The 11483-nt window shown below is 47.2% G+C and overlaps 1 protein-coding gene across 1 annotated transcript in view; it reads left to right on the forward strand.

Annotated features, from left to right (window-relative positions):
• Positions 1–11459, forward strand: part of HPSE2 (heparanase 2 (inactive)) — a 67696-nt gene extending 56237 nt beyond the window's left edge. Inside the window, exons 8-10 of the mRNA XM_015415892.1 lie at positions 5576–5721; positions 8397–8543; positions 11061–11459. Of these exons, the coding sequence (XP_015271378.1) occupies positions 5576–5721; positions 8397–8543; positions 11061–11226 (459 nt within the window). The 3' untranslated portion in view covers positions 11227–11459. The remainder of the gene's footprint in view (positions 1–5575; positions 5722–8396; positions 8544–11060) is intronic.
• Positions 11460–11483: the final 24 nt, after the last annotated feature.

Genomic DNA, 11483 nt, shown 5'->3' on the forward strand with positions numbered 1-11483 from the left:
TTCCAGATTGGTTTCTTTCAGTGCTAATAGGAGACATTAGTTAATGTCAAGCACAACATGTTGAAAGCAGATGGGGCAGGGTTACCTCTGGGGTTGGAACTTTGTCCGTAGTGGGAGTCTCTGTGGGACCCTCATGGGGTGTGCAAGAGCAAGAGGGTGAGGGGCTCCTTGGTGGAAGGGCACACAAGCCAAGGGACCAGAGCAGGGGAGGGCAAGGGAGGGTACCTGAAAACGTGCTGCCGAAACAGCACCGAAGCAGAGACAGCCCGCTCCTTAGGGAAAGACTAAAAAAGCCAGGAAAATGGGGCTGAATGAAGTTTAGATTTATAGGAATGAAGGTGAAAGGAGTTCACAGCTCCACACAGCAGGGCAGTTCCCTCCCGTTTAATGCAAACCCGCTCATTTGTAGCCCTTCAAAAAGGCTGAGGGGGGTTTGCTGTTCCAAGTGCGCAAGGCTCTAATAAGGAAACCGTATGTAAAAAGGTCTTTAAAAGTAGCAGGTTTTCTTTTCATCTTTTTTCAGTCTAATAAATTCTACACCTTGCAAGTGGAACTTTTGGCAGCGCTGAGAAGCTCTGGATCTCCCTGGCCAAGAATTTACAAGCCTGGTCCAGGGTACCAATCTGAGAGACACTGCCAGCAGGCCCCTGGAATGTAGGCCAGGAATCTGGGAAGCAGAAGGGCAGCCACGAAAGCTGAGCCCTGTAATGAGCTGTGGATTCTGCATTCTTCCGCAGCTGGTCTCTAGGAGACCTGATCCCAGGTGAACAGGCTTCCAGGGTTGTCTCTCCTATTGCCACACATCTCGATGCATCAGGGAAACATTTTGAATATTTTTACATTGTTTCTTAGTAGGCTTTTCTGTGAGTGGCTCCATAACACGTCTCCATACAAACTGTTCTGGATCCCAACTCTATTTCTGTCCTGGAAAGGTAGGTGGGAAGGGTAGGAGAGGAGCACATTTGCATGCTTCCCAATTCCAATAATTTCCTCCCTGGGCCTTTATCCATAAAGGCCAGCAATTATACAGGTATTAAGTGACGGTGGGTAAGAGGAACTGGGAAGGAGAAGGAAAAGAAGAGGAGGAGGTGGAGATTGGATTTATACCCCACCCTTCACTACCCGAAGGAGTCTCAGGGTGGCTTACAATCTCCTTCCCCTTCCCCACAACAGACACCCTGGCTGATTTCGCACTAGAGCTGCCTCGCTGTTGCGCCGCCGTTTGCCCCGGTTCTATTGGTCAATTTCACACCCGAAGCCACGCAGCTGATTTTGACCCGCAGCCTCGCCCAATTTCCTCCGCAGTTTTGTTGATTCTCCAAAAAACAGGATCATGAAACTGCGAGGGAAATCGGGCGAAGCTGCGGGTCAAAATCAGCTGTGCGGCTTCGGGTGTGAAATTGACCAATAGAACCGGGGCAAACGGCGGCGCAACAGCGAGGCAGCTCTAGTGCGAAATCAGCCCCTGTGAGGTAGGTGGGGCTGAGAGAGCTCTTTTGAGAATTGCTCAAGAGAGAACAGCTCTGAAAGAACTTGTAACTGACCCAATGTCACAACAACAGCTGCATGTGGAGAAGTGGGGAATCAAACCCGGTTCTCCCAGATTAGAGTCCGCACTCCTAACCACTACACCAAACTGGCTGTGCCAGTGTGACCAGGGGACACATGGAAAACTACTTGTGCTAAATGGTCCCAAACTAAACTAGCCACATGCTGCCAACTAGGCAACTCATCTCTGACTTGCTGATATGGCAAGGTGACTGACAGCATCAGGACCTAAGGGTCCAAGGCAAACAAAAGAGCTTCCCATGCAACTTAAAAGCATTTCAAACTAACTGTCCTTTTAAGGGGGAACTCTTCGGTCTTCCCTGCACCTTAAGCTCCCTGCACTTCAGAGTAGATGTCTTGTTTATCCTCCACAGTCTCCCATTCCCTTTAGCCAATGCCTTTCCTCCTGACCAGAGCAAGTGAGGGAAACTGGGGAGGTTTTAAGCATTTACAAGGGGAGAGCTCAGCAAGGCCAGACTGTGAACCTGGTGTGAGGTGTGGCGGCTGCTCTTTTCCCGTGGGAGCTATCACTGAGATGAAAGCAGCTGCTTGGGCCTATGCAGGACTGCTAGGATGTGAAATTGAATCCTCCCACCTCCTCCAGTGACAAAGACTTTTCCACATGCTGCCTTTCCTTTGTGCAAGCCCTCTGCTGCTGAGAGAAGCCATGGCATCAATCACTGCCTTGGCCTGGCTGCCCATCAGCTGGTGATGAGCTCGGGCTGGGCGCCCAGCAAAAGCATAGTTCCTTTGCTTTCCATGCCACTGAAGATCCAGCTCCGTAGGAATGAAAGCCCTCACCCCAGAGATGCTCTGCTGAAGCAGATGCTATGACAGCCAAGCTCTTCTCAAGTAGCTCAGAGACCCAGGGATAGCTCTGCCTGCCAACATGAGTGTCTTTCAACTCTGCCACTGATGAAGATCAAAAATAAAAGGCAATACCTTCAAACACAACCTACCAGCATGGACAGAGCCTTTTAAAAAACCAAGAGTCACACATCTGTACTTGCTAAGATATGAATGAATAAGCATCTGCTCCTATGGCTTTTGGGTTAGCAGGCAAAATGTTCACAGTGTAGATACCTTAGAAAGAAGTACGGTGTTGTGTAGTGCTGGACTAGGATTCAAATCTCCACTTAGAACACTGGGTCACCTTGGTAAGTCACTTGCTCAACTTAACCTATCAGAGGTATGGTGAGGATAAAATGGGAGGGGGAGTCAGGTATGTCACCCTCTACTCGAAAAGATTGTAGTGTGCTAGATAGAAAGTGCCTCCAAAGTACATTTTGCTGTGAGCAATGGCTCTGTTATGTCTGAATGTTGTGTCACAGAAATGTTTATTTGCCTACTAGAAATACAGGATGAAGTAAAATGCGCCTTCTTCAAAGCATCCAAGGAGCCATGGATGGTGATGCCATTGCATTTACTTCCTCTCCAATCTTTGGTTCTGGGATGTGTATGAAAGAGGAGATGACAAAGTTCTGGTCACTTATTCCCCCAGCAGCTATGCATGCTCAAGTGACACCACAGCCCGGCCCCTGGGCAGCAATACGTAGGGCAGGACCCAGTTCCCAGGTATTTACAGTAGTGTTTGGCTTTTATCTGGTGCAGTCCTGTACAGGTCGGCAAACGTTTCTGTGGCACACCACGTGTCCCATTTGCATCTTCTAGAAGCTGCCCAGGCTGAGTGGGATTTGGAGGATCAGATAAAGAAGTTCCAGAGGAGTCAATTCCCGTTGTGCCATAACATTTTTTGAGGCACAGGATCAACAGTCCACTGGACTGTGCAGCTCAGGAGCAAAGATGACAAGTAAGGAGAGTAGAACAAAGTTTGAGTCAAGTGGCATCTTTGAGACCAACAAAGTTTTATTTGAAGTGTCAGGTTTCATATGCAAAACACACTTCTTCAGACAAAACTGGAATAAAATCTCAAAAGCTAGTTACAGAGTCATCAGGGAAGACTTCCCATAGAGCTGTTTGGCCACAGTACAGTTTCAACTGAGTGGGGTGAGGTACACTATTGCCCCTTCCCGTCTGTGCAGAATAGGGGCTGCAGTGCAGCAGTTGCATTACAGGGAAGGAAGCGCGTTTCCTGCTCCTAAGCAACCCTTGAGCCAAAATAGGGACAGCTGCAAGCGCTCAGCTCAAATATTCTTGGGGTTGACATCTTTCCACCCATATATAGTATCTCACAACCCACCCACAAACCTGGGACCAAATCTGTATACTTCAGTGCTAAGGAGAAAAAGAGTGTCCCTTTGGTTTCTGTGTTACTCATAGTTAACTCGGTGTAGCTGCCACCAGATGTATCTTGGGATGACCCTAGAATGACAGAGCTTCCTTAACAGAGGGTGTATTGAGTCTGCCACCTAAAAAGCCTCCTTCAGATAAGGTTTGAGGCCTGGGGTGGAGGGAGTAGTCATCCTGTTCAGCAAGGGGGACTTCAGTAAGGTTCTGGCCTGGAGGGTCCCAGGCCACAACAATTCATGAGACTCAGCAGCCAAGGATTCAGCTCAGGCATTTCATATGGAAAAGAAGCTGTTACAATTTCTTCTTAACAGCTCAGGTCACAGGCTAAAAGGACAGTTGCATTATGTAGCAACTATGAGGGTGTATTCAAGAATCTCTTCATTTCCTGCTCTCACAGTATCTACCTGGCTATATTTATTATGTAATTGTTTGTGCAGCTCTGCAAACACTGCTTTTATTCTTTGCTAAATGGCAACATTTTGGGTCATACTATTTCTTGAAGACTGACAGATAGGGTCAAATTAAAGGTCTGTCCAGCAGTATGTCTTATATTTAATGGCAACCAAGTCCAAATGCTTCCAGCCAGTACTTTGACTGTGGTGTCTCCTGTGAAACTCCCTGCTTCCTGCAGTGTCTGTAGTCAGTGTGAGCCACTGTCTTCTCACAACCCCAGATCATAGGGCTGGTCTTGTTATTCACATTGTTTGCCTGGCCTTTTGTTAACACCTGACTCTTCCAAACTGTTCTGCAGCTCACAGAAATGCATTTTGAATTATAAAAACCTTGTAAGCACCTTGGCTTGGAGTAGTAAATTATCTGTCTCAAGCATGCATCCTAAGCATGTACTGCTCCCTTACTTGTGACTGGTGGCACGCTTCTTGTTGGGCTGCATCTCATTTGCAGGCTTGAACATGCATCTCTGAAAAGAACAGGACGTGAAGCGTGGGGAGCAAAACCACAAGCTCCATTTGATGTTCTTCTGTGTTTTCCAGCAACAGCTCTCAAAGAGCTGTATGTGTGAAGGGTCTGTTAGGCGGCTGCTACTTGCCAGGTTACAGGAACATTTCTTCACCATGTGGTTAGTGCACAATTTCATTGCCCCAGCCTGGCTATAAATGCTGAACCAGGCTAACAGACCTCTAATTCAATAGAGCACTGTGAGAGTCAATATGAGACAGAGCTCATGCATCTCTGGCAGTTATTGTGAAGAAAGGGAGAATTTGGGAAGGTGCTGCTTCTTCTAACACTGGAGAACTTCATTCTCCCAGATTCTCCTGTGCAATCTAATAAATCATAAAAAGAGGCGACACAAAGAAAGAAAAGCCTTGACCTGCATAGCCCAGGCAGGCCTGATCTCGGAATGTAAGCAGGGCCCACCCTGGCAAGTACTTGGATGGGAGACCTCCAAAGAATTCCAGGGCCAAGAGGCACAGGCAGGCTATCAAGTCACTTCTCTGAATGTCCTCCATCCCCCAGTAGGAGTTGCAAAGACTTCCGGGCACAGGCACACACACACAAATGCAAAAATACCACAAAAAAAAACCCACCAGTTGATAATAATAAAAATTTGATAAAACAGGTAATCTGTCCTGCATTGAAGCTGGTATTTATTTGTTTACTTAAAGTTTGCTCAGCTGCTGATATTTTATGTCTAGTTTTCTGCAAAGTTTGCAGAAATGTAGAGTAGGCTCGTAACACTGGGTCAGAGATCCTATTCTTTGTATCACCTCTTCAAGAGGACTATCCCAGGAATAACCCACAGCCCTTCTTTTGGCAGGACTACTGGCTGTCGCTGCTCTACAAGCAGCTTGTTGGGCCCCGGGTACTTGCCGTGCATGTGGCTGGACTGCAGCAGAAACCTCGCCCCGGCAGGGTGATTCGTGACAAGTTGCGCATCTATGCTCACTGCACCAGCTACCACAAGTGAGTCTGTGGGTCATCCCATGAGGCAGGCAGAGCCACCTGATAGAAGATGGGGGCTGGGGCAGAGGGATACCCGAGAGAATGTACTCAGTGCTGACCAGAACCTGTAGAAGAGAATGTCAACAGCCACAGGCATGCCTTCTTGCTCCATCCTCCCAAGCTCCTGTGTGGGTCTGTGCCCACCGAAGAATGGAACGCAGTTGTTGCTGCCAGTGTCAAGGTTATGTGTCTCTCCCCCCCCCCATTTATAAAAGAGGGGTCCTGAGTTCTTTTGCTGCAGCAAGAAAAATGGTTATTGTTGAGAAGAGAGTAAGAGGGCCTGCTTTCCTGCCTTTCTGTCCACGCCCTGCACAATTTTGCATCCTTACTTGCTCAAGTTGTGCCGGTATAGTGGGGGGTGGGAAATAGCTCTGGTGATGATAGGGATGAGCAGCTATCTCTGGGACTGGGGGAGAGCCTTTGTGGCACAATTCCTATCAAGGTGAGATCAAGGGAGTATATTTCCCCTAAGGCCCCAGTGTCTGGTTACAGTTCCCCTCTCCCCACATTTGGAGCGCCCAGCCTAGCTAGTGTTTCTGTGATAAGACTTTTCAAAGCATCCTGTGAGTGCAGGGCCTGGGACTTCCCTGCGTACACAGGTCCCTATTGTTGCTCCTTGACACAGTCCAGATGCTTTCAACAAGCCTCCCCCTCCACCACCCTCCTCCTGGAGGGGGAATCCTGGCCAGTGACTGACAGGAAACTGGCAACTGGGACAGGTGGGAAGGAGAGGTAAGCAGGCAGGGACAGGTGGGCAGCACCTTGGCTCCATCTCATGCCCAGGGTAGGGATGGAGGGAGGGGGGTGATCAGAAGGAAAGGAACCTTCCCTGCTTTTAGCGTTTCTGTATAAGCTTGCTTAGCTCAAGTCCTTTAGACCCTGGAAGTACTTCTGTGGTTCTGCCTGGGGTAACAATAATATTTACAAAGCACATTTCCTAATTGCTTCAGACGCCTCACATGATCTTGATAATCCTTCCAGAGTTTTGTTAACAGAGCAGTATTATTATCCCCATATTACAGATGGAGGCTAGACCTGACAGAGAGGGGCTTACCAACGAATTCAATAGCTTGAACTGAGATTTGAACTGGGTGCACCCAGCTATGTCCCACTAGCTCACAAACTTTAAAAAAACTTTAAACTTTAGCTATATATTCTTATGCTATTGAGCAAATGGTCTCTCATAGATAGCCTTAATGCAGATTGTATTTCTCAGGTAAAAGTGAATATTGGCTGAATCAGAAGGATTCACTTAAAATTGTAAGTTTCTAGGAATCATACTAGTGGGTGTAGCAGACATACTAGACTCAAGATAACAATCGTCCCACTGGTCAGAAATGTGGCTGCTGCACCCATCTCATGCACTGTCAGGTGTTTCCCTTTGGGAACTGTGAGGTGTTCCCCAGTTTGGTGTAGTGATTAAGTGCACGGACTCTAATCTGGGAGAACCGGGTTTGATTCCCCACTCCTCCACCTGCACCTGGCTGGATGACCTTGGGCAAGCCATAGTTCTGGCACAGCTGTGCTCTCTCAGCCCTACCTACCTCACAGGGTGTCTGTTGTGGGGAGGGGGAGGGAAAGGAGTTTGTAAGCTGCTCTGAGACTCCCTTGGGTAGTGAAGGGTGAGGTATAAATCCAGTCTCTTATCTTCTTCTTCTCTTACCACACAAGTTAGTGACTCAAAGAAGTACTATCAAAGGTTTAATAAAAGAATAGTAGAATTGGAAGGCCATTTAGTCTAACACCCCGACACTCATACTTCAAGGGGAACCCTCCTTTGACAAGTCCCCACCCATCCTGTCCATGCACTCTGGACCAAAATGTACCGTATGCACTAAGCTGGTCCACAGCAGAAGGCACCCGCACAACCATGTCCTCAGTGCTTGCTTTATCCAGAGGAAGCCACACTGAAATATCACTTGCCCAAGCCATTCTGATAGCCCTGCCTTCACTAGAGCAACAGGCCCTGAGTATGTCCATGCAGTTATACTGTCTGCTATTGCAGACTGTATAGGGGGAAATCTTCGTGGCATACAGAAGAGGTCAGAGCAGCTATCTGAACATATGGACAGGAAGCCCTTCACACACTTACCAATTCTGCTAGGCAAAAAGGAGCTTTGGCATGCTCCCTTCACACCTACCTCTTTCTTCCTATGAGACTGGAATCTAGGAATCTGCAGAGCAGTACAGAGATCCTCAGGCCTGGAAGTGGCCAACATAATTGACATATGTTGATTGTTAAACTGCAGCTGGTGAATACTGTAGTATCTTAGGAAATCTGCATATGACTCTGCTCAGGGGTCTTGTTGTAGAAAAAGAGCTGCCGGAGCTCATTAGCATAACTCATTAGCATAACTTATTTGCATATGCCACGCCCCCTGACATCACCGGAAGTGACAGAAGGCCACACCCCCTGACATCACCGGAAGTGTGTCAGAAGGCCCGGCTACTTACCCTCCTGCTTCATCCTCATTCCCAAACGGAATGAGGATCGAAGCAGAGGGCGGGGTAAAGAAGGGGGCGGGGCTTCACCACGTGACCGCCCCGCCCCCTAGAGGTTCTCTTCCGGAGCTCCGTACCTGAGAGCTCCCCCCCGACTAGAGCCCTGACTCTGCTGCTCCCTCTTGTCCTCACAGCCACAATTACGTCCGTGGGTCTGTCACGCTCTACATCATCAACTTGCACCGGTCCCGGAAGAAAATCAAGCTGGTGGGTACCCTTCGAGACAAACTTGTCCACCAATATGTGTTGCAGCCCTATGGTCAGGAAGGACTGCACTCTAGGTGAGTACTGTTGCCCCTGGTAGGGAAAGGGTTCCATTTCCTCCTGACTGACAAGGGCCACTGACAGAAAGGCTTAGTGCCTTAGAAATGCCTGTGGGCATACTACTAACTGCTACATACTGCTAATCCAGATCTTCCTACATCTACCTACACATCCACTGTCTCTTCCAATACACTATGATGGATCTACTCCAGTCATTTTACTTCCCACTTTCTGCTGTCCCTGCCAGTCCATATACTTCCATCCAGCTTTGTATTACTGTGTGAATGCCAACAATCCACCTACATCTGACTAGACTAATCTGTAGATAAGATTTCAGCCAAATCCAGTAGTTTACCCTGCCTTGTACTAAGTTAGGTCCATGATAACACAATAGCTAATTGGCAGCTATTGCTAGTTCTCAGTCTATTCCAGGCCTTCTATCAGAGATTTTGTTTTAACAGAAGATGCAAAGCAGGTGGCTCTGTCACTGAAATATGGTTCCCCCCCCCCCCATTGTTGGCACACAAAGCACCAGTGGCCTAATGGCTTCAAAAAAGCCTTGTCGAGACACACTGTCACTGTGTAAATAAAGGACAAGGTATAACAGTGGTCATGTACAAAACGGCCCAATGCCCAGATTAGAGTTCATTGTTATTAATTTAACTACAGTATTTTTAAAACTGTAGCTACTGTGAGTGGTGGTTTCTCCTATGTTTGGGCTGAATTATGGAGCTATCTGTCCCAACCCATTTTTGCTCTGTCTGCCACAGGAGCTGGTGCAACACTCCATTCTGTGCTGTCACAGAGGGCCAAACTAGGCATGATGTTTTCCCTCAAGTTCCTCCAGCTGGGGATCCCAGACTCTTACAGGCAGCTTCTGGGAAGTGGTTTCCCAAGTGCTGCAGGGGCCTGATTTGGATTGGAACTGCACATGGGGGAAAGAGGGGCTTCAGCCTTCCCCTGCACTATTGTCCCAACCCATAATGACCCCACAGGGTGTTATTTGCTAGTTATGTTTAGTTCCATAGTTAGTCTTACCTACTGTTTCTGCTTTTTATAGAACATAGCCTCTGGGGTTGAATTTTGAAAGGAAAATCAGCATTGGGGAAGAGGACTACTTCACTCTTTCCCCTGGAGTTATTTCCCTGCCAAAAACCACCCCCGAGCTGTTTTTAAACACACTGGGAAAAACAGAGGCAAGTAAATTTTCCCTAGCGGAATATAAAATCAGTTTTAGGTGGCAGTTGTCTTTGAGGCAATTGTGTGAATGGAAAGGGCTCCAACTCCATCTTTGCTGTCAAACCACAGCCTCAACAGCAGTGTTCTATTTTTCAAAAAGTCAGCAAAAGAATCATGGAATTAGAGTTCATGTGCATACTTCTTCCTGACTGGGCTGTTCTTGTTCTTTTATATGAGAGTTAGTACCTCATTAAACAGATACTTGCTTTGCAAAAACTATTTTGTATACATAACTCCCAAGATGCCTCTTTTCAGGAAGTGTCCTATCCTCCTTTTTAAGAATATCAAAGTCTTTATATTCTTTATTTTAAGGGTTTTTTAACATATATCTTCACTTACTATCTTGCTATTTTATTTACTTATTTATTTAAACATTTTATTATCCCACTCCCATAAAAAAGACCCTTTGTGTATCTTACAATCCCATAATACAATACAAAAATAGCAGTTTCTATTGGTGATGGCAGGGAGAAATTTGTTCTAAACTAAAGTAGTTCCCAACTACTTTAAAATTCCACAGAGACTCCCCCTATGCTCTTCTGTATGTCACATCAAGGTTATTGCTCTATGTTGAGGCATAATTGAGTACTGTTAGCATTATTTTATATTATTTTATTATATTGAGATCATAGTCCTAAAATGAGGAAGCAGGTATGTTCTGAACACTCGGAAATTAATGCCAGAATAGGTGGGAGAATGAAATTAAAATGGTATGCAGCAGGAGGCACTGGTTCCTACGTATCTAAGCATCCACCCAGATTAATTAGAGGAAGTGTAAGCAGAGTGCATTGTGCAGCAGAAAGGCAGGAACCACCTCATTGTCAGCCCTTGGAGTACTCCTCATTAGTTGGTCTTTCATCCCCTTTGGCACAGTGCAATTGCAGAGGCTAGGATCAAATTCACTTGGGCCTTGAGGTGCACATGTGAAAACCAGAAAAGCCATTTTACGTGCACTTAGACCAGATTTTTTTTTTTACTTGATTGGCAGTCATGCACAAAGGCTCCATTTTACAGTGCATGTGTCATTTTTAGGTCTCTTATTCAGTGCTGAAGTTCACTGGCTGTTGCCAAGTGGGGAAAAGTATATGACATCATCCTCAGGGCCCAAGCATCTTCTGTCCCTGAGGATGTGGAAGAGAGCCAAAACTGGGCTCCAGTATCTCTCAAAGCCTGCTATCAGGCTGTGCCAGGCAAAGACAAGAATCCTGTTCCTCTTGGGCCCGGGGGTGGGACCAGGTCTTCCATCATGGGTGGCTGAGGAGTGCATTCTCATTCAAATTGCTCTTTTTATGCAGGTCTGTGCAGCTTAATGGGCAGCTGCTGACCATGTTGGAGGACGGATCCCTGCCTCATCTGAAACCCCGTCCCCTTCGTCCTGGCCGGACCCTGGTTATCCCACCACTTACCATGAGTTTCTATGTGGTAAAGAATGTCAATGCTTTGGCCTGCCGGTATCGGTAGCTCCACCCACTCCGCTGCCAAGAACTGCTAGGCCTCTTGGCAAAAGTGCTTGCTTCTCAGGTAGGTGCGTCAGACAGCACCAAGAAAGGTGGGAAAGGCCTCTGAGAAACTTTGTGGGTGTCTGTAAGCACTGGCAGGCCACAGCCCTCTCGCAGACGGCAGCTGTTCTATTCTTGACACCACCCCTGCAGTGACCAGTGTGTGCTCCTCCTGCCTATGTTTGGTCAATTCCTCCCCCCTCCCCATAGAAAGAACAT

The sequence above is a fragment of the Gekko japonicus genome, unplaced genomic scaffold (genome assembly GCF_001447785.1).
Source record: "Gekko japonicus isolate JY-2015 unplaced genomic scaffold, Gekko_japonicus_V1.1 scaffold59, whole genome shotgun sequence".
NCBI lineage: Eukaryota > Metazoa > Chordata > Lepidosauria > Squamata > Gekkonidae > Gekko > Gekko japonicus.